Consider the following 21,904-nt stretch of genomic DNA (forward strand, 5'->3'; position numbering starts at 1 on the left):
AAAGAACAAAAAAAGAAAAAAGAAAAGAAAGAAAAAAACGAAAGAAAACCAGGAAAACCCCGATTCAGGGAAGGTCCTAGAACCTTTCCAAAACCGGTTGGGGGTGAAACCCAGAAATGGGCCGGCCCATTGAAACAGCATCGTGCAAGGGGGGTATGCGCTACGTCGCTTCGCAGCGACCTACGCGCTATATAGGAGCTGCGGTACATGAAATTGAAATGTCGTTTGTCCAGCCTACCAGATACGAGAGTTACACGGCAGTTCGGTTTGGTTTTCGGTTAACCGTGGTAGAAACCGAATCTACTGAAGTTAGTCCGGTTATTAGAGATGAAAACCGAAATTACATATAGCAGCCCCTTATTGGGTTTCAGCGTCAGTTCGGTGTTTGGTCTGTTGGTTTTTATGCCCATCACTACCTAATACACACATGGAATACAAAAAGTCAAGCACAATCCTCTCCAAAGTTCCAAATGGATGGTATTATCGACCTAGAAAACCACTATACATCTTGCATGCTATAAGTGGTGCGCTAATCACCGGGCAACTAAGTTGCGTTGGTCTTTTGGCCGGATATGCAACTTGTTGGTCGGATATGCTCTACATGTTGGTCATTTGACCGGATATGCTTCATGTGTTGGTCATTTGACTCGATATGCAACTTGTTGATAGTGTTTTTCTTTGTAGTCCTCTGGTGTGTGCAACTTATTTTTGAAGTGGGAAAGAGGATGTTCGTCCTCATGCATTGTTGGTTGAAGTTGAATATGGCACCCAAGTGGCAACTATCCATTGTCAACTCCATCAAGACCGCCATCATTGGCACCAAGGAAGAAGCGGGTGATCCAACCGACCCAGCAAAAGAGTCACCCAAGAAAGGTTAGAAGAGGGTTTCGGGTAACGAAGTGGGATGAGGAGAAGGAGAAGCGAGAAGGGGCGGCTACCAAGATGATGGTGAGGTTCGAAAACATCTTGGCGAAGAAGGAGGAGACATGTATCAAGTGCTCCAACGTGAAGGAGGAAAAGATGACTGAGAGGTTTAACATCTTAATGGCGGCAACCGAGAAGAAGTTCAAACTCGAAAAGAGGAGCGTTGAGTTCATGGACTCTCTAGAGAATACGGAGATGTTGACCATGAAGATGGACGAGCTGGATGAGTATCCGTCGATCATTGTGCATGTCGTCTGTGTCAAGATGTTGAAGCGCTTGTCAACCGAGCTGGAGGCAACTGAGAAGGAGGCGGATACTTTTGTGATCGGGTGCTTGTAAAAACTATGAACCTCTGCCCCTGTTTAATTGTGATCGGGTGCTATGAAAACCGCACTTTAACTTGCTCTAATATTGATATGCATTAAAATTCAAAATGGCCGGATTTGACAAAGATTTAGAGAATATGATTGGATGACGGACTTTCTATGAATGGACAACTATGCCGTTTTAGATGTTCGCAGTAGGATCCCTTTCAAGGGCTTCAGACCTTTTTTAGCACATGCAGACACTCATACAAACGCATACATACACTCACATCTATGGACGCACACATGCACACCCCTATGAGCACCTTTGAGAGACTAAGACGTCACATCATCTTGAGATTGATGAAGTCATCATAGACGTCTTCGTGGTCGACGAGAATGTCTCCTCCAACTGAACGCACATCATCAGAAGAGCTGAAATAAATCCAAAAAATATGAGCATCCGTGTCAAATCTTAAACCCTGATATACTGAATGTCACTCTTCTCCCAACCATCCAACCACATATATTTGTTCGCTGAGAGCATCTACAACCGGACATGGCAAATCCGACCCATCAAACGTCCGCAGGCGCGCCCGGGCATGTCCGCATACACTGGCCGGTCAAGGCTCAAATTTACCTTCTCACAACCGGACACCTCAATTAGTATACCTCAAATCCATTCAAACTCATGCCACTACGTAAACAATGCATTACACACACCGTTCGCCTACTACATCACTAACATGACACCGGACTACCAAAATCTGACATGTTTGTCTATGGTGGAGAAGATAATCCTTGGATGCCCTTGCCCTTCTCGCAGTACCGGTCGAAGACGCAGTAGGGATCGAGCCGGATCTAGTCGTCACCGGAGTTGTCCGACCCGTCGCTGTCCTCCTTCTCCTCCTTGGGTGTAAGTCTGGCCATGGCGCAAACCGCTCGATTCTGCTCTTTGGCAAGGGCACGCATATTCTTCCACTCCCTCTTCTTTACAATGCGGGCGCAGATGCTCTCTCCTCTGCGGTCACCCGCGTTGCCGCCATGTCGGCAGCGAGGCGGGCCTCCACCACCCTTATCATCTCCTTCCCACGGCGGGCACACAATTCTCGGTGATTGTGAAGCGGAGATTTAAAGGCTCCCGGGCCCGCAATAATCCAGGCCAGGAGGATCTGAGCGCCCGATGTGCCGATGCTATGGAGTCGCGCCGGACAGATCCGACCGTCGGCTGGGCGCTATTCTCCCTGGAGTGGCGGAGTGCAAGGCCATTGCCTCCCCCAACTCGCACGGGACGACAACCTAGTCGACGGATCCGGACTGATCGAAGTCAGATCCGCTGCTCGCCATATCGGAGAAGCCCGAAAATCGCCGAACGGGAGTTTGGGTGGCGAAGAGGAGCGGAGTGAAGTGGCTAGGGTTTGGTCTGGCGAGCGGATGGGGAGAAATATATGTGGGATCAAGTGGGCCAGCATGGGTCGGGGCCGACGTGGCGGACGCGCCCGAGCGCCCTATATCCACCCCATATTTGATATGAGAGGTGCCGGTCAGTCCAGACGTTTGAGATCCATTTGGGGCGCCCATCTGAGTCGCATTTCGTGACAGTATTCGGCCGTCCGCCAGGACGTTTGAGGCGCCCGCTGTAGATGCTACGAAGGCTTCGGAGGTTAAAAAAAGGAAAAAGTCTAAAACAAACCTTGAACTTATAGATGAAAGCTAAATCAAACCATGAACTTGTAATCTCGGAAAGCAGTACACCAAACTCTGCGATCCCAGTCTATTTTAAACCTTGTGGGTGTTTAGCTTTTTTTTAGGGGAGTTTAGCTGGTATTTGGTGACATGCGAAGGATCATTGACAGGCTCGCTGGCATGAGGACGAATGGGGCGGCCCATTAGCGCAGTCGCTCTTGCGCTCGCTTTGATCTGTTTTTTTTCCTGTAATGATAATAAATTCCTTTACATTTTCGGAATGACAATAATTTTTTTAACTACAGGAACCCACTTGTCGTCTGTTAGGAGGGACAAAAAATACTTGCAGAAATAGTGCGCTTCAGAAGAGCCGAACACGGAACCTCGAACTCGCAGTGGTCGCACCTAGCAAATAGCCCCAATGGCTGGCGGTGATTATATTTAGCACGCCGTGCATAAAAAAGCAAAGCAGCGTTCATACAATGATACTAAAAAAAGGAGCGTTCATTTAATGAAAACATATTTGAAAATTTCGAAACATTTCTTGACAAAAATGTGAACAACTTTATAATACCTAATGTTTTTTGAACGCAAATAATTGACTAAATTCCAAAAACATTTTTAAAAAATGTGACACTATAACATTTTGCCAAATACACATTTTACATTTTCTTAATGACAATATAAATTTCATAAACTATACGCATATGTTTTTACATCATTTAAATATTTTTAAAATTTTGTTCAGGTTTCAAAATGTGTTCCCATTTTTTTTAAAATTCTTCGCACCTTAAAATTTTGTTCAGGTTTCAATATTTGTTCCCATGTTTAAAAAAAATTAAGTTTCAAAAAGTTTTTGCTTTTTCATTGTGTTTGTTCATAATTTTCAAAAAGTTTTCGCACTTTTTATATTTTCGGAGATTTCAAAAATTGTTTAGTTTTCACTATTTGTTTGCCTTTATAAAATTGTTTTCAAACTGCTTTTAACCTTTCGGAGATTACAATATGGTTAAACTGTTCAGCCTCTGATTATATAGCACTAACGGCCATTAGTTTTTTCGCAAAAAAAACAGCCATTAGTTTTAGGCTAGCGCACCCCTAAAAAGAAAAGGCTAGCACAAGCAGTTAACCTGTGTCAGGTTGCAAGCTCGATTCCTCCCTAGTGTCTCATTTTTCTGTATTTTTATGTCGCGCATTGAAAAAAGAAAAGAAACTCACTTCGTGTCTGGTGGACCGGCCCAGTCGCGTCCACAGTAAAAAAATCCCGGAATTCAACCTGTCACCTCCACAGTCCGTGTTTGGGAACGCTCTAAGGTTTAAAATAGACCGGGATAGAAAGTTTGGTGTGCTGATTTCAGGGATTTGATTTAGCTTTGGTCTACAAATTCAAAGTTTATTTTGAACTTTTTCACTAAAAAAAGGCTTTGGAGGTGTGACAGCCTTTGTCCGCGAGCTCCACCCTTCAGCGTGCACGTCACCATCTCCCCGATTCTACAGAGAAGGGCACCCGCAAAACAAAAAAGGGCGATGCTAGGCGTAAGTTGGGCGATGCTATCCGATTCGTAAGTCGCCTTCGCGGCCGTCCGATGTAGAGCACCGCGTCCGTTCGATCTGCACGTGCACGCTTCCCCCTCGCAAAGCCCGTCGCCCGTAGCGGTCGATGCGTTGCAATGAAACAGGACGCCCCCCCACGCGAACAGATCCCCACCTGTGGCCGCAAATCGCGGGCGCTTCCTCCATCTCCACCTGCCCTGCGATTTTAGCTCGCCGGAGACTACAACGACCCGCGGGCGCCGCCCCTTCTCTCCACCTCCACCCCTCCACCTACTCCACCTCCCGCGATGGCGCACCACATCGCCAGAGACATGGCCTACTCCGCCATGGCTTGGAACTCCGGCGAGGGTTCCTCTGTTCCCCGGCGGACAACTTCAGCTCCGGCAACAGCCCAGCCGTCATAACCCATATGCAACACAACGTGGTCCCGACGATGCTTCAATACAGCACCGGTTGCCCGGCGATGCGGCAATACAGCACACCGACGGCGCTCCATAGCAACACCGGCGGACCCGAAGACGCTCCATAGCAACACCGGCGACCCCCGACAATGCTCCATAGCAACACCGGCGGCCTCGACGACGGTCCATAGCAACGTCAGTGATGCTCCAATACAACACCGGCGGCCTGGCGAAGCTCCATAGCAACACCGGCGGCCCCCGACGACGCTCCATAGCAACACCGGCGTGTTGCATTGCAGCTCTGCCGCTAGCGCAGAACACCACGCCTCGTTGCACTGTAGCTCCGCCGACGGTGCGCAACACCATGGCCGTTGCACTGCTCCGCCGCCGGCACATGGCTGTTGCACTGCAGCTCCTCCGCCCACCACCTGTGTGTTGCACTGGAACTCCGACGTCGCCGTGCAGCAGCACGCCCGTTGAACTGTAGCTCCGCCGCCCACCGGCGGAGCATCCTACGCCCCCGGCTCAGGCGCTTGCAGCGCGTGGCTGCCCGTCTACACCCTGGCGCCCCAGCCACCGCAGATGGTTTTCCCTCACGGCAGCAGCAGAGAAAAAAAGCAAGGCCATGGCGAGGAGTAGTACGAGAGAAAGCCATGGAGAAGAAAAGGGGATTGCGTTTCGATGAAAGGATAGGGATGAGTGGTTCCCGTGAGATAAGGAAAAGAGTGGGAAGTGGGACGACCACGGGGACACGTGGCGAAAATCAGTCAGTTGATTTAGATCGTTTTCCAAAAAAAAAAGGTCGGGCGGAAGAAAATCTCGCCGCTTTCCCTTTTTTATTTCGCGCGCGCCATAACGCTGGCGGCGGAGCTCTGACCTCCTCTCGCCGGAGGATAATCCCCTCACCGTCCCTCCTCTCCTAAACGCACCTAATCCCGGGCGGAGAGGACCTCAGCCGGCGCCCGGCGCGCCTCTCCATTTCCTTCTCTTGTTCGCTCCGCGCCGGGTGTGGGCGAGACCTCCCACCAGCACCGCAGCGATGTCGTCGGCGGCGGGGACACCATCGGACTGCGGAGGGCATAGGCCGTGGCAGTCATACCACACCGCCTACACCAACGCCAAAGCTGGTAAAACTGCATTCCCCCTCTTTCCTGGCTTAAGATTGCGCCGGTAGGGTTTGAGCATGTACAACGTGGCACTGGTATTTATTCTCCTGTCACGTTGCATTAGGAATGGAGGGAGTTGACAGAGAGAAGGTGCAGAAGGTGATCTATGAAATGAGCAAGGGTTCTAAGTATTTCGAAAATGAGCAGAAGAAGGAGGCGATTACCAAGCTTAAAATTGAGCATCTGCGCGCACAGTGTGCAAAGTTAACTGATAATGACATATCACATTTTCAGAAGGTACGGGGCAGCAATTTTTTTGTGCTAACCTTTGTTTGCTGGTTGTTATTTTGTGATACACCTTGCCCAAGTACCGATCTGTACTGCCCTGTTGTTATGCCCCAACATCTGTGCATTTATGCTTGTTCCCCCCAACCTAGTTGATGAACTATTCATCATAAAGCTCAACTAAAATACAGCATGCTGTTTTTATTCTTGTAGTGTACTATCGAATGATCAATTCACCAACATTTACTTCTGTACCTGTGCTCTCTAGAGATGTTCATGTCTGCAATGCCGAATTGATGATCTTGCCCTCTTCTGAGTTGGTTTGATGATTTGACCTGATCTGTGTTGTTTGGTTAATGATCTTAATCTGATCTGGGCTGTGGTCCGGGGCATGTTAACTTTAGCATCGCAGCAATGTTTAGTTTGTATTGACACCAGTTTGGTAAGTTAGTATGGCTTAATAGTTTATGTAGCATGGTGCGTTTCAACTCATCTGATCCTGTATTGCTCTTTTATGCCGTCATGCCTATGCGCTGACAAAATTTCAGGTTGCTGAAAAGAAAATTTTGGAGTTGGAAGCTTCACGGGATCTTTCAAAGATATGGCTCCACACGGACATGGACGCCTTCTATGCTGCTGTTGAGACATTGGAAAATCCATCCTTGAAGGGAAAACCTTTGGCAGTAGGTAGCATGTCTATGATAGCTACCGCCAGTTATGAGGTTAGCATACAAGGTTCTTGACATTTGTCATTTCTTCTAATCACTAAAAAATACATTAGTGATAATGTGCTCGGTAATCCGTTCCCTTTCCTGTGGAAGTATGGTTGATGAACTATCAAATGCTAATCACCTTAAACTGGATTATCTGAAATGGGTTTGGCTATTTTGTTTGTTTGTCAAAACTACAAGCAATGTTCCCTGTTATCTGGTGTATGGTGTAATTAATTAATCATGCAGGCACGAAAGTTTGGAGTTCGTGCAGCGATGCCTGGTTTTATTGGATGTAAACTGTGTCCTGACTTGGTTTTTGTCCGTCCAAATTTTGGAAGATACACTCATTATAGTGGATTGGCAAGAAAAGGTTTGCAACGTGATGCTCATTTGGAAACCTTTAAACATATATGCTATATAGCTGAGCAGAAATCATTATTGAAGTATTGGTTGCCTTAGTTTTCCAGAGGTATGATCCCAACTTCTTTGCAACGAGTCTAGATGAAGCATACCTCGATATTACAGAAGTCTGCAGTGAGAGAGGCATTACAGGCGAGGAGGTAAGCTTAACCTTTACCAGTAATCACAATTCTCCTGGCTTACTTAACAAGTGCATATGGTGATATGGCTTGATTTGCCCTTCATGGTTTATATTATTTTTTCAACATGCTAGTACTACAATATTGTAAGCTTGCTGCTCACATCGCCTGTGTTTCATATACAGGTTGCTTCTGAGCTTAGGGATGCCGTTCACCAAGAAACTGGTCTAACATGTAGTGCTGGGGTTGCTCCAAACCGCATGATTGCAAAGGTCAGAGCCTGAAGTTCTTTTCTATTTATTCATTTTTGCTTAACTTTGATTCCTTGAGGTAATGGACTGGTCATGCTACGTGTTTATTTTTCGCCTGCCTATATTTGGATGTCACATTGGGTTTAAATTAAATTAATAAGCTCAGACTTGTTGAATGGTGCTGGTAAGTACTAGTTCACTTTCTATAGCCATTATGGATTGTAACTGGAAAGGCTGTTTGCCACACATGGCTGGAGATTTTTAAGCTAACGCATCATCTTTACTCATCTTAAATCTAATTATGCCCTTATAATTGTTCTGGAATCTCTTTGCTAGGTTTGCTCTGATATTAACAAGCCTAATGGACAATTTATTCTGCCAAATGACCGTGATGCTGTGACGACATTTGTATCAACGTTACCTATAAGAAAGGTACTTTATAGCAAGAAGGTTCATGTTCGTTATGGAAGTGTTCTTTTAGCACATTATTCTTTTCATATCATATTTCACATTTTTACCTTGGTTAGGCACTTAGGCTATGACATATTCCATTGTACAGTCTTACATAGGTTTGTGATATAGGCCCTGAGAATATTTTCAGTTGCTCCTTACATTTATGAATTCCTATTTTAGTTATTTTGTTAACTTGGAATGTTATTTACTACGAGCTATCAAGTGATATCATTCTGTGCACATTCATGAGAAGACAAGAACTGATTTGTTATTTGAAGATCTGTGTATGCAGATAGGTGGTATAGGTAAGGTAACAGAACAGATGTTACACCAGGTTCTTGGCATCAGTACATGCCAGGAGATGCTACAAAAGGGTGCTTTCTTATGCGCCCTTTTTTCTGAAGGCTCAACAGGTCCGTATGTTAATTACACTTTTAATTGTTCTATGTCAAGCTTTCAGGAAGCTATATTATATCTATCCAGATCACGATACCAGAAATCAAGCTTCTGAAACTCAGACATTGTCATCTGCTTACTAGATATGATCATTTTAATATTCTTCAGATTTCTTTCTTTCGGTTGGCCTTGGATTAGGAGGCACAGAAACTCCTGAGCATAGGCTAAGAAAAAGTATGAGTTGCGAGCGAACTTTCTCTGCAACAAATGATTCCCATTTGCTTTTCGAGAAGTTAGGTAAACATTCTTATTCTTAATTAGTATTTGTTGTGCATTTGAATTATTGAAGCTAGTTTGACAATTTCACATGTTACCATCACATACCCAGACACCCTTGGTACTTAAGTATTTGTTCGAGATTTTGTTACAGAACACCTCTTTCTGTAAGAGCAATATCTTCAAATACTATGATTCATTCTGGGTGTATTTATAAGCACCTTGACAGGGTCAATTGGATGATATGTTTAATTTCCTTGAGGAAAAAGGCATACAATATCTCCTTGGAACTCTCCAGTTCGTCCAGTTTCAACCCTAAACTCAATTGTATAGTATGTACCGTTTACTTTCATTAATGACTGATCACTTAAAAGAATAAGCATCATTGCACCATTTCTTCTTTGCTTCTATATCATGCTAAAATAATAGAGCAGTTGTCACGACTTGGGGAAAGATTGACAACAATACTGTTTTGTTTTACTTTGTGATGCCTAGAAGTACCAGTATCATAAAAAACAATCTGCATGTGAATAAACCCTTTAGGGACATTAAAAGAGGTGATATATGGCTTTTCATGTGCCGCTGATGTGAGCTTGCTAACATCTTTTCAATGCACGGCTCACAAATGATTGTCTATTTTCAGATAACCTCGCCGAAAATTTAGCTGATGACATGCAAAAGGAGTGTTTGAAGGGAAGAACGCTAACACTCAAACTAAAGACTGCAGCTTTTGAGGTTCTGATCTCCTATGTGTATAAAATTGACTAGTTATTGGTAATTATTGCACCGAGATTGCCAAGAGAGATGGTTTGTTTCATGGCTCACTAGAGTAATGAACCATCTAAACCAGGTTAGGACGAGAGCAGCAACTGCACAAAACTACATCAGCTCCAAGGAAGACATCCTGATCTACGCTAAGAAGTTGCTCAAGGCTGAAATGCCTCTTTCTTTGAGATTGATGGGTAGGTGTGAGCATCTAAACTATTTCTTTGTGTCAAGTTTGATGATTGCTAGTTGGCTGGAACCTGTATTGGTTTCTTTTTGAACTTCTGATATGACTTGAAAGCTCAGATCACAATCACCTGTACCTGAATCTCATTGTCACTGAAGTATTCACTACAAATCTACACAGTTTGGGTCATCCTCCTCATGTTGGTCTGGTTGCTTTGACAACCTGGAGCAATAGGGCATGTGGTTCTGGCTTGGTGCATGTTTCATTACCTTAGCAGTTGAGCACACTGATGTTTTGTATCTCCATGTTTTGATATAATCTGTTTTATGCCAATCGTATTGCGTTGTTTATACTTGACGTTCCTTTGCTCTTGCTGCTCAGGGACGTCAATCTAACTGTCATGCTAATACACTTTTACAGGGTTGCGAATGTCTCACTTCAGTGGTGAGAAGGATGATTCAACTAGCCCAACACAAAAGACACTAGATCGGTTTTTTCATTCCTCGGATATTAACTCAAATACCAATGGAACGAATGGCGCAAGTTGCATTGATGTCTCAGGAGGGCATAACGATTGTAATGATGCAACAACGAAGGACGAGTGTTCGATACATGATGCAGAGAAAGATGTCTCCATAGATCAACAGCCCTCACATGAAGAGAACTCATCTGTTGCAGAAGGAGCGAGCTCGGTCAATTATGATAACGAGGCCGCCTCAAGCAGTTGGAAGGTATGTGTCTCAACCTCTCGACTGAAATTTGATCAACGTTTCTGCAGCCAAGAGAAAGCGTGCATTCCCCCACACCATCCATTTCCTCTACAGATTGGTCACAAATGCTTGATGATAGAAGCAATCAAACTCGGTTCTTCATGCAGGTTACACAGACCGAGAAGTTTGATGAGTTGGGCGACTTGACAAGCTCCAAAGCTTGTGCTTCGTCGAGTAAACCTGGTCAGCATTTCTGGGTAGATGGCTATATTTGCTCCCTCTGCGGATTTGAGCTGCCTCCATGTTTTGAGGAGGAAAGGCAGGAACATTCGGATTTCCACTTGGCTGAAATGTTGCAGCAGGAAGAGGCGGTAGACAGCACAGCCCGCCTCTCGAAGGAAAGGTATTTGTCTGTTGCCATATGCTTAATAGTTATGTTGTTGCCTATTGCTTTTGTGCTTCTGCCACCGCAGTATTTCCATATATGCTTATGTTGACTCCAATTCCCATAATTATTTGGGAAAAAAATAGTTCGCTCGAATGGGAAGTTCATTGAAACATAGTATTAGCTTTTTTATGTTGCATTATTATGCCACCATTTAGAGATGAGATGGACATGATGTAACATAGTATTGTCCTGTAATGTATGTGGCAGGTTAGCTGAACGGCCATGCTCTACTAGCACACCCACGCCCAAGAAGAAACTCAAGTCCTCCAAAGAGGGAAAACATATACCCATTGATTCTTTCTTCCTCAAATGTAACAAGAACTCGTAAGATAGCAGAGCCACAAGTTTTGTAGGCAACACTGTAACGACATGTTGTGAGCCCAGTTACAGACTGTTGTACATGTATTATTGTTTTTCCGTTGTTGAGAATAATATGTAAATATCGCCTCGGCATTTGAGTTAAATCGTCGCGAAAGAGACGGACTTTCCCAGAAGAGAAATGGAGTTTCAGGCCTGAAGAGAAATGGAGTTTCAGGGGTAGAGTGGGTAAATATGATTTCGTGCAACAAACTGGACATGATACCTGGTGACTATACAAAAATTCTATAACCTCTAAACCTAAAAATTTGAAGGAGCGTGTACTTCTTTTCCAGAGAGAAACAATGGAGGATTTTCAGGTGAAAGAAATATCTTGCTAGGCTGGTAAATATCTGTGTCAAATGCTAGAGACACGTAAAACGAAGATATCAGAAAGATGCACAGCGGCCTCCTTGCTCGGCCCCTCCAGCTCGCCCCCCTCTACGGCGCCGCGTCACCGCCAGCTGCTCTCCCCTGCCGTCGGACCCCATGGGCGCGCCCGGGTCTAGGCGTGTCGACGGCGACGCTCCGGCGGCCGTGTCGCCGGAACCCCTGCGGCGCGGCGAAGACGGAGAGGCCCGACCGCCGCGGCTTCCGCTTCGCCGCCGCCGGCCAGCTCTCCAGCTCCCCTCGACCCCAACGTGTACGACCCCCTCCCCCTTTCCACCTCGTCAAATAGATTATTGCCTTGCGCTTGAAATCGGAGCTCACGAAACAATCCATGTCCTCAGCTTGGCTGACCAAAAATCTTCTTCTCTAGTTGCAACTTTGTTCTAAGTTCTACCATTTCATTTGCACAAGTGCAGTGTAATTCAGCTACCTCGTCATACTAACTTAACTGGGATGAATGTTGTATATGTATTGCAGGAGAAGCTGCAGGTTGCTGCATCCGCATCCAAAGCCGCCGTGCAGCTACAAAATGGTAACGACCACACAAAGATTCAGTCGCTTTATCACATAGCTTGGGCCTCAAGTTGTGCCGCACTGTGTTCTTATTTGAATGCAGCCTGGGACGCTGCTAGAGTGCTAGTAGCATCTTCTAAGCGTGTTGCCCCAAACATATGTGCTCAGGTCTTTCACTCCAGAGCAGTCAGTATGTCGTCCCTGAAGATGTTAGAGCGGCAGGGTTTCAGATCGACGCCGATGAACTGACATCCATTGTCGAAAGCCGTGACACGGAAAGGCTGACCGAGCACGGCCAGTTAGACGGGATTGCGGACAAGCTAGCGACGTCGTTGACCGATGGGATAAGCACGCGTGAGGGCCTCTTGGGGCAGAGGCAGGAAATTTATGGAGTAAACAAGTTCGCTGAGAGCGAGCCTCGCAGCTTCTGGGAGTTTGTATGGGATGCACTGCAAGACACCACTCTGATAATCCTTGCTGCATGTGCTTTTGTCTCTTTGACTGTCGGCATCGCCACGGAAGGCTGGCCGAATGGCTCCCATGATGGCATCGGAATCTTCGCGAGTATCATCCTGGTTGTTTCTGTCACCGCGACAAGTGACTACCAGCAGTCTTTGCAATTCAGGGACCTGGACAAAGAAAAGAGGAAAATTCTTGTTCAGGTTACAAGGGACGGGTTCAGACAAAGGACATTGATAGATGATCTTCTTCCCGGTGACGTTGTCCATTTAGCGGTTGGAGATCAGGTTCCTGCAGATGGTGTATTTATTTCCGGGTTTTCTCTGTTGTTGGATGAGTCCAGTCTAACTGGAGAGAGTGAGCCTGTCGATGTAAATGAAGACAAGCCTTTTCTTTCATCAGGGACCAAAGTCCTAGATGGGTCTGGCCAAATGCTGGTTACAGCGGTCGGGATGCGGACACAATGGGGAAAGCTAATGGCTGCCCTCACTGAAGGTGGGAATGATGAGACTCCGCTTCAGGTTAAACTTAGTGGAGTTGCAAATATTATTGGGAAAATCGGCCTGTTTTTTGCTGTGTTAACTTTCATTGTCCTCTCCCAAGAGTTAATTGGCCAGAAATATCATGATGGGCTTCTTTTGAGCTGGTCAGGAGATGATGTTTTAGAGATATTGAATCATTTTGCTGTCGCGGTTACAATTGTTGTCGTTGCTGTGCCTGAGGGGTTGCCATTAGCAGTCACACTGAGCCTTGCCTATGCGATGGAGAAGATGATGAATGATAAGGCACTGGTCCGGCAGTTGGCTGCCTGCGAAACTATGGGATCAGCCACAGTCATTTGCAGTGATAAGACAGGAACACTAACATCCAATCGCATGACTGTTGTTAAGGCCTGCATCTGTGGGAACACCTTGGAATTTAACGATCCACTTTCTAGTTTGTCTTCAGAACTCCCAGAAGTTGCAGTAGAAACTCTTCTAGAATCCATACTTACCAACACTGGTGGTGAAGTCGTGATTGACCAAAATGGAAAGCAAGATATAATAGGTACCCCTACCGAGACAGCTTTGTTGGAATTTGCACTGTCATTAGGTGGAAACTACAAACAAAAACGGCAGGAAAGTAAGATTGTCAAAGTGGAGCCTTTTAATTCAGTAAAAAAGAGGATGACTGTTATTCTCGAGCTTCCTGGAGGAGGGTACCGTGCACATTGTAAGGGTGCTGCAGAAATAGTATTGGCTGCCTGTGATAAGTTCATAGACGGCAGCGGTAGTGTTGTTCCCCTTGATAAGAAAACTGCCAACTTGCTCAATGATACCATTGAAACCTTTTCGAGTGAAGCTCTTAGGACACTGTGCCTTGCCTACAGGGGATTGGAAGATGGCTCTACTCAAGAGGAAATACCACTGCAAGGATACACATTCATTGGCATTGTTGGTATTAAAGATCCTGTGCGTCTGGGTGTCAGGGAGTCTGTGGCAAGTTGCCGGTCTGCTGGCATTGCAGTTAAAATGGTTACAGGGGACAATATTAATACAGCAAAGGCAATTGCCCGTGAATGTGGTATACTTACTGATGGCGGTCTTGCTATTGAAGGTGCTGAGTTCAGAGAGAAAACACCTGAAGAACTCCTTGAGCTGATTCCCAAAATGCAGGTTTGCCATTCCTCTGTTTTATCTTGGCTTCGCAAGTCTATCCATCTAGTGAATTCTCATGTGCTAGTCTTGTGCAACTAAAGGTACTAGCCCGGTCATCGCCACTTGATAAGCTTGCACTTGTGAAGTACTTGCGCACAACTTCCAATGAAGTTGTCGCTGTGACTGGTGATGGCACTAATGATGCACCTGCGCTGCGTGAGGCAGATATTGGACTTGCCATGGGCATTGCAGGGACTGAGGTAATAACACCACTGAGTAATGCATACATAGCGTTGAAATGTCGTGGCTTATACTATACATTTCTCTGGTTTTATATGAAGTTATGAAGGGATGTTTGGCTTTGGGATGTAGTGGAACTGTGGGGTGTGGATTATTCCTAGGACTATAACTATATACGTGGTTTGACTTGCTATTGTTTGTGGTTTGCCAATATTATTTGCTGGTGAATCTAGAAACCAAAGTAAAATATTTATCTGGTTCCTGGGTTGGTAAAGCCTTCTCTAAGTTTTTGACAGACATTTGCCCTTTAAGTTCATCTTAAGTTGCTTTATGCATTTGCGCAGGTGGCGAAAGAGAGCGCTGATGTCGTGATTCTGGATGACAACTTCTCCACGATTGTTACTGTTGCGAAATGGGGACGCTCTGTTTACGTCAACATCCAAAAGTTTGTGCAGTTCCAGTTGACTGTTAATATTGTTGCATTACTAGTCAACTTCTCCTCCGCTTGCTTTACAGGTATACCCTACCCACAGGACTGCCTACCCATGATATTGTTGGTTTCAACATGTCTCCCATCTCACGGTCTACTAACTCATGCCAGGAGATGCGCCGCTGACAGCCGTTCAACTTCTTTGGGTGAACATGATCATGGACACCCTAGGTGCACTAGCACTTGCCACCGAACCACCTAACGATAACTTGATGGAGAAAGCACCCGTAGGAAGGACAGGGAAGTTCATCACAAACGTGATGTGGAGGAATATTCTGGGGCAGTCGTTGTACCAATTCACCGTCATCTGGTACCTACAAAGTCAAGGGAGATATGTGTTTGGGCTTGAAGGCTCCGAGGCTGACACTGTCCTAAATACAATCATATTCAACACTTTTGTCTTCTGCCAGGTATGTCGACTGTCGTATAATCGTCTCGTCTTTTACCATTGTTTCTTGTAAAGTACCAGGGGCAGAAAGGAGTTGATAAATACTAGAACCAGATAGAGTGGGACTAGGATTATCATCATATGAGTTGAATATATCATTTAAAACAGTGAAGAGAGAAGAAGGTAGCATGGCGATAGTAATAATTATTTGATCTGAAATGCCAACAGAAGTGCACAATTTCTTGCAGAGGATTACTATGATGTGATTTTCTTGGTTTTGGGATCTCTGTTTTGTTTTTACTGTGTTCAAGCAGAATCAAACAATTCGCTGTTTTTCTCCTTCATTCATGGCTCCGTTTTGATCTGTGTCTCCGTAGGTGTTCAATGAGGTCAGCTCAAGGGAGATGGAGGAGATCAATGTTCTGAAGGGAATGTCGGAGAACTCTATTTTCGTGGGCGTTCTCACCGGCACTGTCGTCTTCCAGTTCATCCTGGTCCAGTTCCTGGGTGACTTTGCCAACACCACCCTGCTGACCCAGCTCCAGTGGCTCATTTGCATCCTCTTTGGCTTCCTTGGAATGCCCATTGCCGCCATGATCAAGCTCATTTCCGTAGAACCTCATGAAGAACACGACGGTTATGGAAAGTTGTAGACTAGAGCAAAATATCATCAACATATATATATCATGGTAAGCTGATGCTGGCCAGTGATTTCTCATGATCATGGAGTCTGAACAATAGTGTCCCGTGAATCAAGAATCGAAGATTGACACCGTACCACGAAGAAACATCCGACTCGATGCCACTTCCTGCATGCCCCAGATCAGACATGCAATGCAGATTAAACAGCTGCACTTGAAAACCAAGGCAAATGGTAAATTGCCCAGCGCAAAATAACTTAATACAAATATGGCACACTAACTTTGCATTATGATGTTTCAACTGGTGTAGGGGTAGACCTCATGAGATTGTACATATGTAATACTATTGTTACACCAATGATTACAGTGATTCATTGTTAAAAGAAGCTGATTCATTCGAACAAATCGGCAGCTTAATGCTCGTACAGTACATATCAAATGTTCCAGCAACATACATGGTTGCTTATTTGATTTGGAATTTGTGCAATTGACGACTTCTGTCAAGTAGATGTCCATACACAGCTGCAGCAACAGGGTACTGCTGCAAAATACTTTGCCTACAACGTACTGCATAGCACCTTCCCAAACTGCAGCGAAGTGAAAGGATAGCTGGGTCTCGAATCAAGAAACCAACTGCCGTATATCTACACAGAAATTCTCTGAGAAACGCAGATTTCTGAGTGGTAACTGGTAAGTACGTACTTGCCAGGTTAACTAACTTCCCCCGTCACCAGTCAGCTCGTCTGACTGCATGCATCATAGGGGAGTACTGACTGTATCAATATTTTTGCGCTCTCCAGCTTCTGCATTGAACCTTCATCATCAACAAGGCCCTCCCTGCAATGCCTGTCGATCTCAAAGAAGCTCTCGCGCAGGGAATCATGAGTGAGCCGCAGGTTCTCAGAGGTTGACGAGCTGCTGCTGCTCGCAAGCAGCTTGTCACAAACAAAGCATGCCAAGCCTAAGACGATGCCGTGCTCCGCTCTCTGCAGCGCCAACTTGAGGTTGGAAAGCAAAATGCCACCCAAGGAATCCAGGATCTTAGGGCTTCCTTTCTTCAGCAGGGTCACCATCAATTCTGCTAGCTTTTTGGATGACGGTGACTCCTCGTGCTCGTTGCCCTGCTCGCTCTGATCATCCTCCCTAGGTTCTTCCGCCTCAAGCAGCTCATTCTTGGCCAGAGCAGCAACCCACAGTGGTAAGTCAGCGTCACCCAAGTTGCACGGCTTGGTAGCCATCTCACTTTCTGGCCCAATCAACCAGCGGCATCCAAGACCCAATATCAGGACTGGCAGCCACTGTTTTACAACAGAAACTAGTGTGAGAGCATATCTCGGGCCTGCAAAGGATTCGACAGCGGGTACAAGATCAAGAAGATTATTGGCAAGGAGGAAGGCCTCCTCTGGGGGACTCGCCGACTCGGTTGAGCTTGCTAGCACCAAATGAAGCAGCTTGGCTGCGTAAGTGAAGGAGCTTCGTGTAAGGATCAGTATGTCTTTCAGATCATCCCCATTGAAAGATGAGCCCTCACTGTGCCTTTTCATGGCTGACACTGCATATTTTGTGTAAGATGATCCAAATCCGACACATCTTACTTTACTCTCATTGACCAGCTTGATGGTTGTTGTATCGACAATGAACTTAAGAATTGAAGTGCCAAGCATAATCACATTTATTGTGCATTCCACTGGATTTCCTGCACAAGATGCATCACTTACTTATTTATGAGGTAATAAGAAAAATTGTGTAGGAAAAAAAATTTGACCAAGAAATTATGCAGCACTGATACAATATGCACAGATAACGATGATTTTAAACATGAAATTTCTATTTACACTCTTTGCATGCTATCAGAACATCAGATACTCACTTGAGTTGATGAATAAACAATCAATTTAAAGAGGATTGCCACATAAAGAGCTTGTATGGGTTTTGTGAAGCCATACCTTCAGGGGTGACATGCTGCTGATGTTTATGTTCTGCAGATTCCTTATTCTTGTTCAATTTTGAAGTTGAGTTGGTGGAAACAGTAACAGATCCATTTACAAATCTATCATAGCATCTCAGCAGATGGTCCAGTGACTGGTTGACAATTGTCGACTGACACAAGATGAAATTTACAATGAGACTAGCAAAATATTAAATACAAATACTGAATAACATTCACACAGATCTATGGAAAGCTATCTAAGATAACAGTAGTGCAATCAACGAGTCTACACCCGCACAAAAAAACAGATCTTAGATTTGTTCCTACTGATGCATAACCAGATAAGCATGGTTTAACAACAAGATAACAGGTGTTTCCCTTAAAAAAACAAGAAAACAGGTGTGGTGGCACTGCGTAAATCGACTCACCTCAGAGCAGCTCATATCCGTTTGATCAACATCCTGAAGAGCACTATATGTAGCCAAACTCAAATAAGCCAACACTGGACTGAGGTCTAGAGATTCAAAATGTAGGCACTGCTCAATGTACACTTGAGAAATGACCTTCAGAGAAGAAAATGCAATTTCTGCATAAGATTGCACAAAAGCAGCTCTCATCTCCTCAGCTTTTAGTATTTCATTAAGCTGCCATGCTGCTCCCCCTACAGCAGCAAGTTCTTCATTATTCAGGATTACTGGTGTGGATGACCTATTTCCAACCACATCGTCAGACCTTGCTGGCGTTTTCTTAAGCGACTTCCCTTTCTTCCTCTTTGTAGATGCAACAGGGCACGATGGAGGTTCAAGTCCATAAATCCCAGAAAAATAAGAGGCTTTAGATTGCAAAATATTAGTCAATTCTTCAAACATTTCATCAGAACGGCCACTCAAATGTACCAACTTATGCGCTGCCAACAATGCTTCTTGACATTCTTCCTGCTTGGAAGTCACTGCAGCATTCACAACTATATTCATGCATTCGATATGTAACACACATAGATCATCAGGTGATACCACTGGCACCATGCTGAGAAGAGCAGCCTGGGCACCATCAGAAACTGCAGTTTTAAAGAGCAGCTTCAGTTTAGCATTTGCAAAGCACTCTCTCAAAGCAACCAAATTAGAGCCCTCGTCAGATAAGCTTTTTATTAGTTTGGCGGAAGCAATAACAAGACCATCAGTCTGCTCTGAATTCAATCCTGATGGTGACAATGCCCGACTAATAGAGACTTTAATAAGCCCAACAAGACGCTGCGGGGTTGATCCTTCAGACAGAGCAAATTCACAAAACCTTGCCCCAGCTGCCGGCGATCTCTTTATGAGTGCAATGCAGCGATCACATGCTTCTTTTAAAGGCAACTTAGATGGAAAGTAAGAAGGAATGAGAAGCTTTGTGATTTTTTTAGCAACACGGGGATGATCATCTGCAAGTGAAGACAATAGAGTACCCAAACCAACAACCTGAACAGAAAAGTGTGTATTAAACTCCTACCCAGAAATATCCAAATATACGCTAGCCTATTTGCTCAAATTGAAAGTTCTGTAAATGCAAAGGTCAGTTAGGTTACAGTGTAAATCAAGATATGCATGCAATAACTATGTACCATACCTTATTGTACTGGAAAGATCGAAGATCACGAATAGTTAACAGGAGATCTACAGCAGCAGCTCTGACAGATAAAACAGGATCAGAAACCATATCGCTTAATCTCGGAAGTAGCACTTTCATTATGTCATGACTTTGTGGATTGTCAAGCAAGTATATCAGGCCATTCAGTGTTGATAGACGAACTTCATTGCAAGAATCTTTGGACATGTCATCAACAATTTTACTCAAATTTTTTGAAATGGTTGGCGATGGAATAACTTCCCAAAACTGGTTAAGAATACGGCAAATTCCTTCAACTGCGACTGCCCGTATTTCTGGGCAGTCGTCTATGAGAAGTTTGTCTAGCAGGAAGAACTGCTTCTCTAACAGAGGATCGTTGACATCCTTTGTCACATCTGGGTCTTCGAGGGGAAATAAATCCAGTAGAAGATGTAAAGCATTATGGCGAACATTAGAGTTCGCAACCTGCCACAAAGTAGACACTTGAGATAGCCATAAGAATGTCTAACTTAAAGTGTTCCATACCTACTATTTCTTGACAAATACTCCCTCCGTCCCATAATGTAAGACGCTTTTTGGCACTATTGTAGTGTTAAAAAACGTCTTACATTATGGGACGGAGGGAGTACATGTTAAAAGTGAAACAAGAAAAGTGATTACAACTTCCTGAGTACAAACTAAACTTGAAGTAATCCATTGAATTTAGTAAACTTGGCCATTGTTCTAAAAAGATTATAGGTTGTAATGTTTCTCTCATACCTAGAGCATAAACAGTGATGACCGACTATGGAGCTTTGGGAATGTGGATGGGTTATTTGAAAGCAATAGTATACATGACACCCTACCTATATAGAATCCCAATACTGTTCAGTATGCATTAATCAAATGTTGATATGCGATTATCATTGCTATTTTAGACATGAATAAATTCCAGTAGACAAACTGTTACCTAGAGTATCACAGTACCGACCAATCTCATTTTATCCAGAAACCTAATCTTTGTGTAGACTCTCCCTTGTGGGAAGATTAACAAGCTAACATGAGATACAAACACTAGGCTAAGATATCATGTGAAGAAATCGTGTGAAATTGTGGATGCTTTTGAAGTTTACAGCCATGTGACGAGTTAAACCTTTTTGTTTGTTTGTTATCATGTTATGTCAGCGAGTACTTTGAAGCTGTGTTAACTACTGGTTTTGTTATTGTAGCAGCATGCATGTGTGTGAGAATAACACTACTAGGACCAGGCATTTTAGCAGAGCCCACTGTCTGACATGCCTACACCTTTCCTAAGCTAAACACTGTACTATCATAATTCATCAACAAATCACTTGAATTGTTATTTCATCAACAGCAGAGCAAGCATTTTTCAAGTCAGTTCTACCACCCACCAGAGAAGTGCAAGACAATGCGCGTACCTGCAATGACCGGAACAGCACAGGCTCAGACAGCCTGAAGACCAACTTTTCAACTCCAGCCACTGCCTTCTGCTCGACAAACGCCCACAGTATCCTCCTAGCAGCCCTAGCCACCTCCTTGTCGGCGGCATGTACTGCTGCCTCAACCATCCCCTGCAGAAACCCATCCCCGATCTCCCCTCTGACCCACCCTGCGTCCTTCCACGCTCTGAACACCACCTCGCCGTAGGCGACCACGGCCGCCCGCCTCCCTCGCATCATCCCCACCTGGGCCCTTATGAGCTCCAGCCCCTCCCTGGCGAGTCCCTCGCTGACCCCGAGCACCAGCGCGAGGAGTTTCCTCCCTTCCTCGGCCTTGAGGAAGTGGGGCGACACGAAGCAGCGCAGCAGGAGCATCTTGAAGTCCGAGATGCTCTCGTCGGTGTAGTCGAGCAGGGGCAGCGCCTCGCGGAGGGCGAAGAGGCGGCGGAGGAGCGGCCTGGCATTGGAGCCGGAGGTGAGCGCCTGGGAGAAGAGGTAAGGCAGGGTCTGGGCAACGAGCGCGTCGCGCCCTGGAGCCCCGGCGCGCCACGCGAGCTCGAAGCAGGAGGCGGCGAGCGCGGCGACGGGCGGGTCCTCGGTGGCGAGGATCGCGAGGCGGTCGTGCAGGAGCGCGAGCGGGCGGAGAAGGTCGTCCCATCGCGGCGGGTGGAGAGGGTGGGTGAGGAGGAGGTGGAGGAGGACGGCGGCGGGGGCGCGGGGGGAGACGGAGCCGCAGCCGGGGTCCGGGTCGGCGGAGAGGGCTTGGGCTAGGGTTTGCGGGAGGGAGAGGAGGACTGGGTGGGAGTCGGGGAG

At 45.4% G+C, this 21,904-nt stretch overlaps 2 protein-coding genes across 4 annotated transcripts in view; one reads left to right on the forward strand and one right to left on the reverse strand.

Moving 5' to 3' along the window:
• Positions 1-5,666: 5,666 nt before the first annotated feature.
• Positions 5,667-16,519, forward strand: LOC123096149 (calcium-transporting ATPase 3, plasma membrane-type). Of its 3 annotated transcripts, XM_044517775.1 has the most exons (20): positions 5,667-5,997; positions 6,101-6,273; positions 6,810-6,983; positions 7,221-7,344; positions 7,434-7,534; positions 7,699-7,785; positions 8,101-8,196; positions 8,510-8,630; positions 8,782-8,910; positions 9,533-9,624; positions 9,740-9,851; positions 10,262-10,572; positions 10,719-10,954; positions 11,207-11,323; positions 12,163-12,278; positions 12,428-14,373; positions 14,457-14,615; positions 14,940-15,111; positions 15,197-15,495; positions 15,851-16,519. In XM_044517775.1, exons 1-20 carry the CDS (start codon positions 5,910-5,912, stop codon positions 16,124-16,126), a joined length of 4,929 nt encoding a protein of 1,642 aa, XP_044373710.1. In that variant the 5' UTR covers positions 5,667-5,909; the 3' UTR covers positions 16,127-16,519. The 3 variants fall into 3 exon arrangements, with proteins under 3 accessions (XP_044373710.1, XP_044373708.1, XP_044373709.1); XM_044517773.1 differs by lacking the exons at positions 5,667-5,997; positions 6,101-6,273; positions 6,810-6,983; ... (9 more) ...; positions 10,719-10,954; positions 11,207-11,323 and adding an exon at positions 11,712-11,999 and having other exon boundaries at positions 12,224-12,278; XM_044517774.1 differs by lacking the exons at positions 5,667-5,997; positions 6,101-6,273; positions 6,810-6,983; ... (9 more) ...; positions 10,719-10,954; positions 11,207-11,323 and adding an exon at positions 11,783-11,999 and having other exon boundaries at positions 12,224-12,278; positions 12,363-14,373.
• LOC123096150 (uncharacterized) overlaps positions 16,372-21,904 on the reverse strand; it is a 6,035-nt gene continuing 502 nt past the window's right edge. Inside the window, exons 2-6 of the mRNA XM_044517776.1 lie at positions 21,071-21,904; positions 19,653-20,117; positions 18,473-19,504; positions 18,061-18,214; positions 16,372-17,810 (exon numbers count right to left, since the gene is read on the reverse strand). The exon at positions 21,071-21,904 is cut by the window's right edge and continues 12 nt beyond it. Of these exons, the coding sequence (XP_044373711.1) occupies positions 16,849-17,810; positions 18,061-18,214; positions 18,473-19,504; positions 19,653-20,117; positions 21,071-21,904 (3,447 nt within the window). The 3' untranslated portion in view covers positions 16,372-16,848. The remainder of the gene's footprint in view (positions 17,811-18,060; positions 18,215-18,472; positions 19,505-19,652; positions 20,118-21,070) is intronic.

Source organism: Triticum aestivum, chromosome 4D (genome assembly GCF_018294505.1).
Source record: "Triticum aestivum cultivar Chinese Spring chromosome 4D, IWGSC CS RefSeq v2.1, whole genome shotgun sequence".
NCBI lineage: Eukaryota > Viridiplantae > Streptophyta > Magnoliopsida > Poales > Poaceae > Triticum > Triticum aestivum.

Excerpts from the sequence above, each read along its gene's own strand:
- LOC123096149 (XM_044517775.1), top strand. The coding sequence starts at position 5,910 with ATGTCGTCGGCGGCGGGGACACCATCGGACTGCGGAGGGCATAGGCCG. Across the intron at positions 6,274-6,809 it reads ACATATCACATTTTCAGAAG|GTTGCTGAAAAGAAAATTTT; the intron begins GTACGGGGCAGC and ends ACAAAATTTCAG. Across the intron at positions 11,324-12,162 it reads CTCAAATGTAACAAGAACTC|TGTAATTCAGCTACCTCGTC; the intron begins GTAAGATAGCAG and ends GCACAAGTGCAG.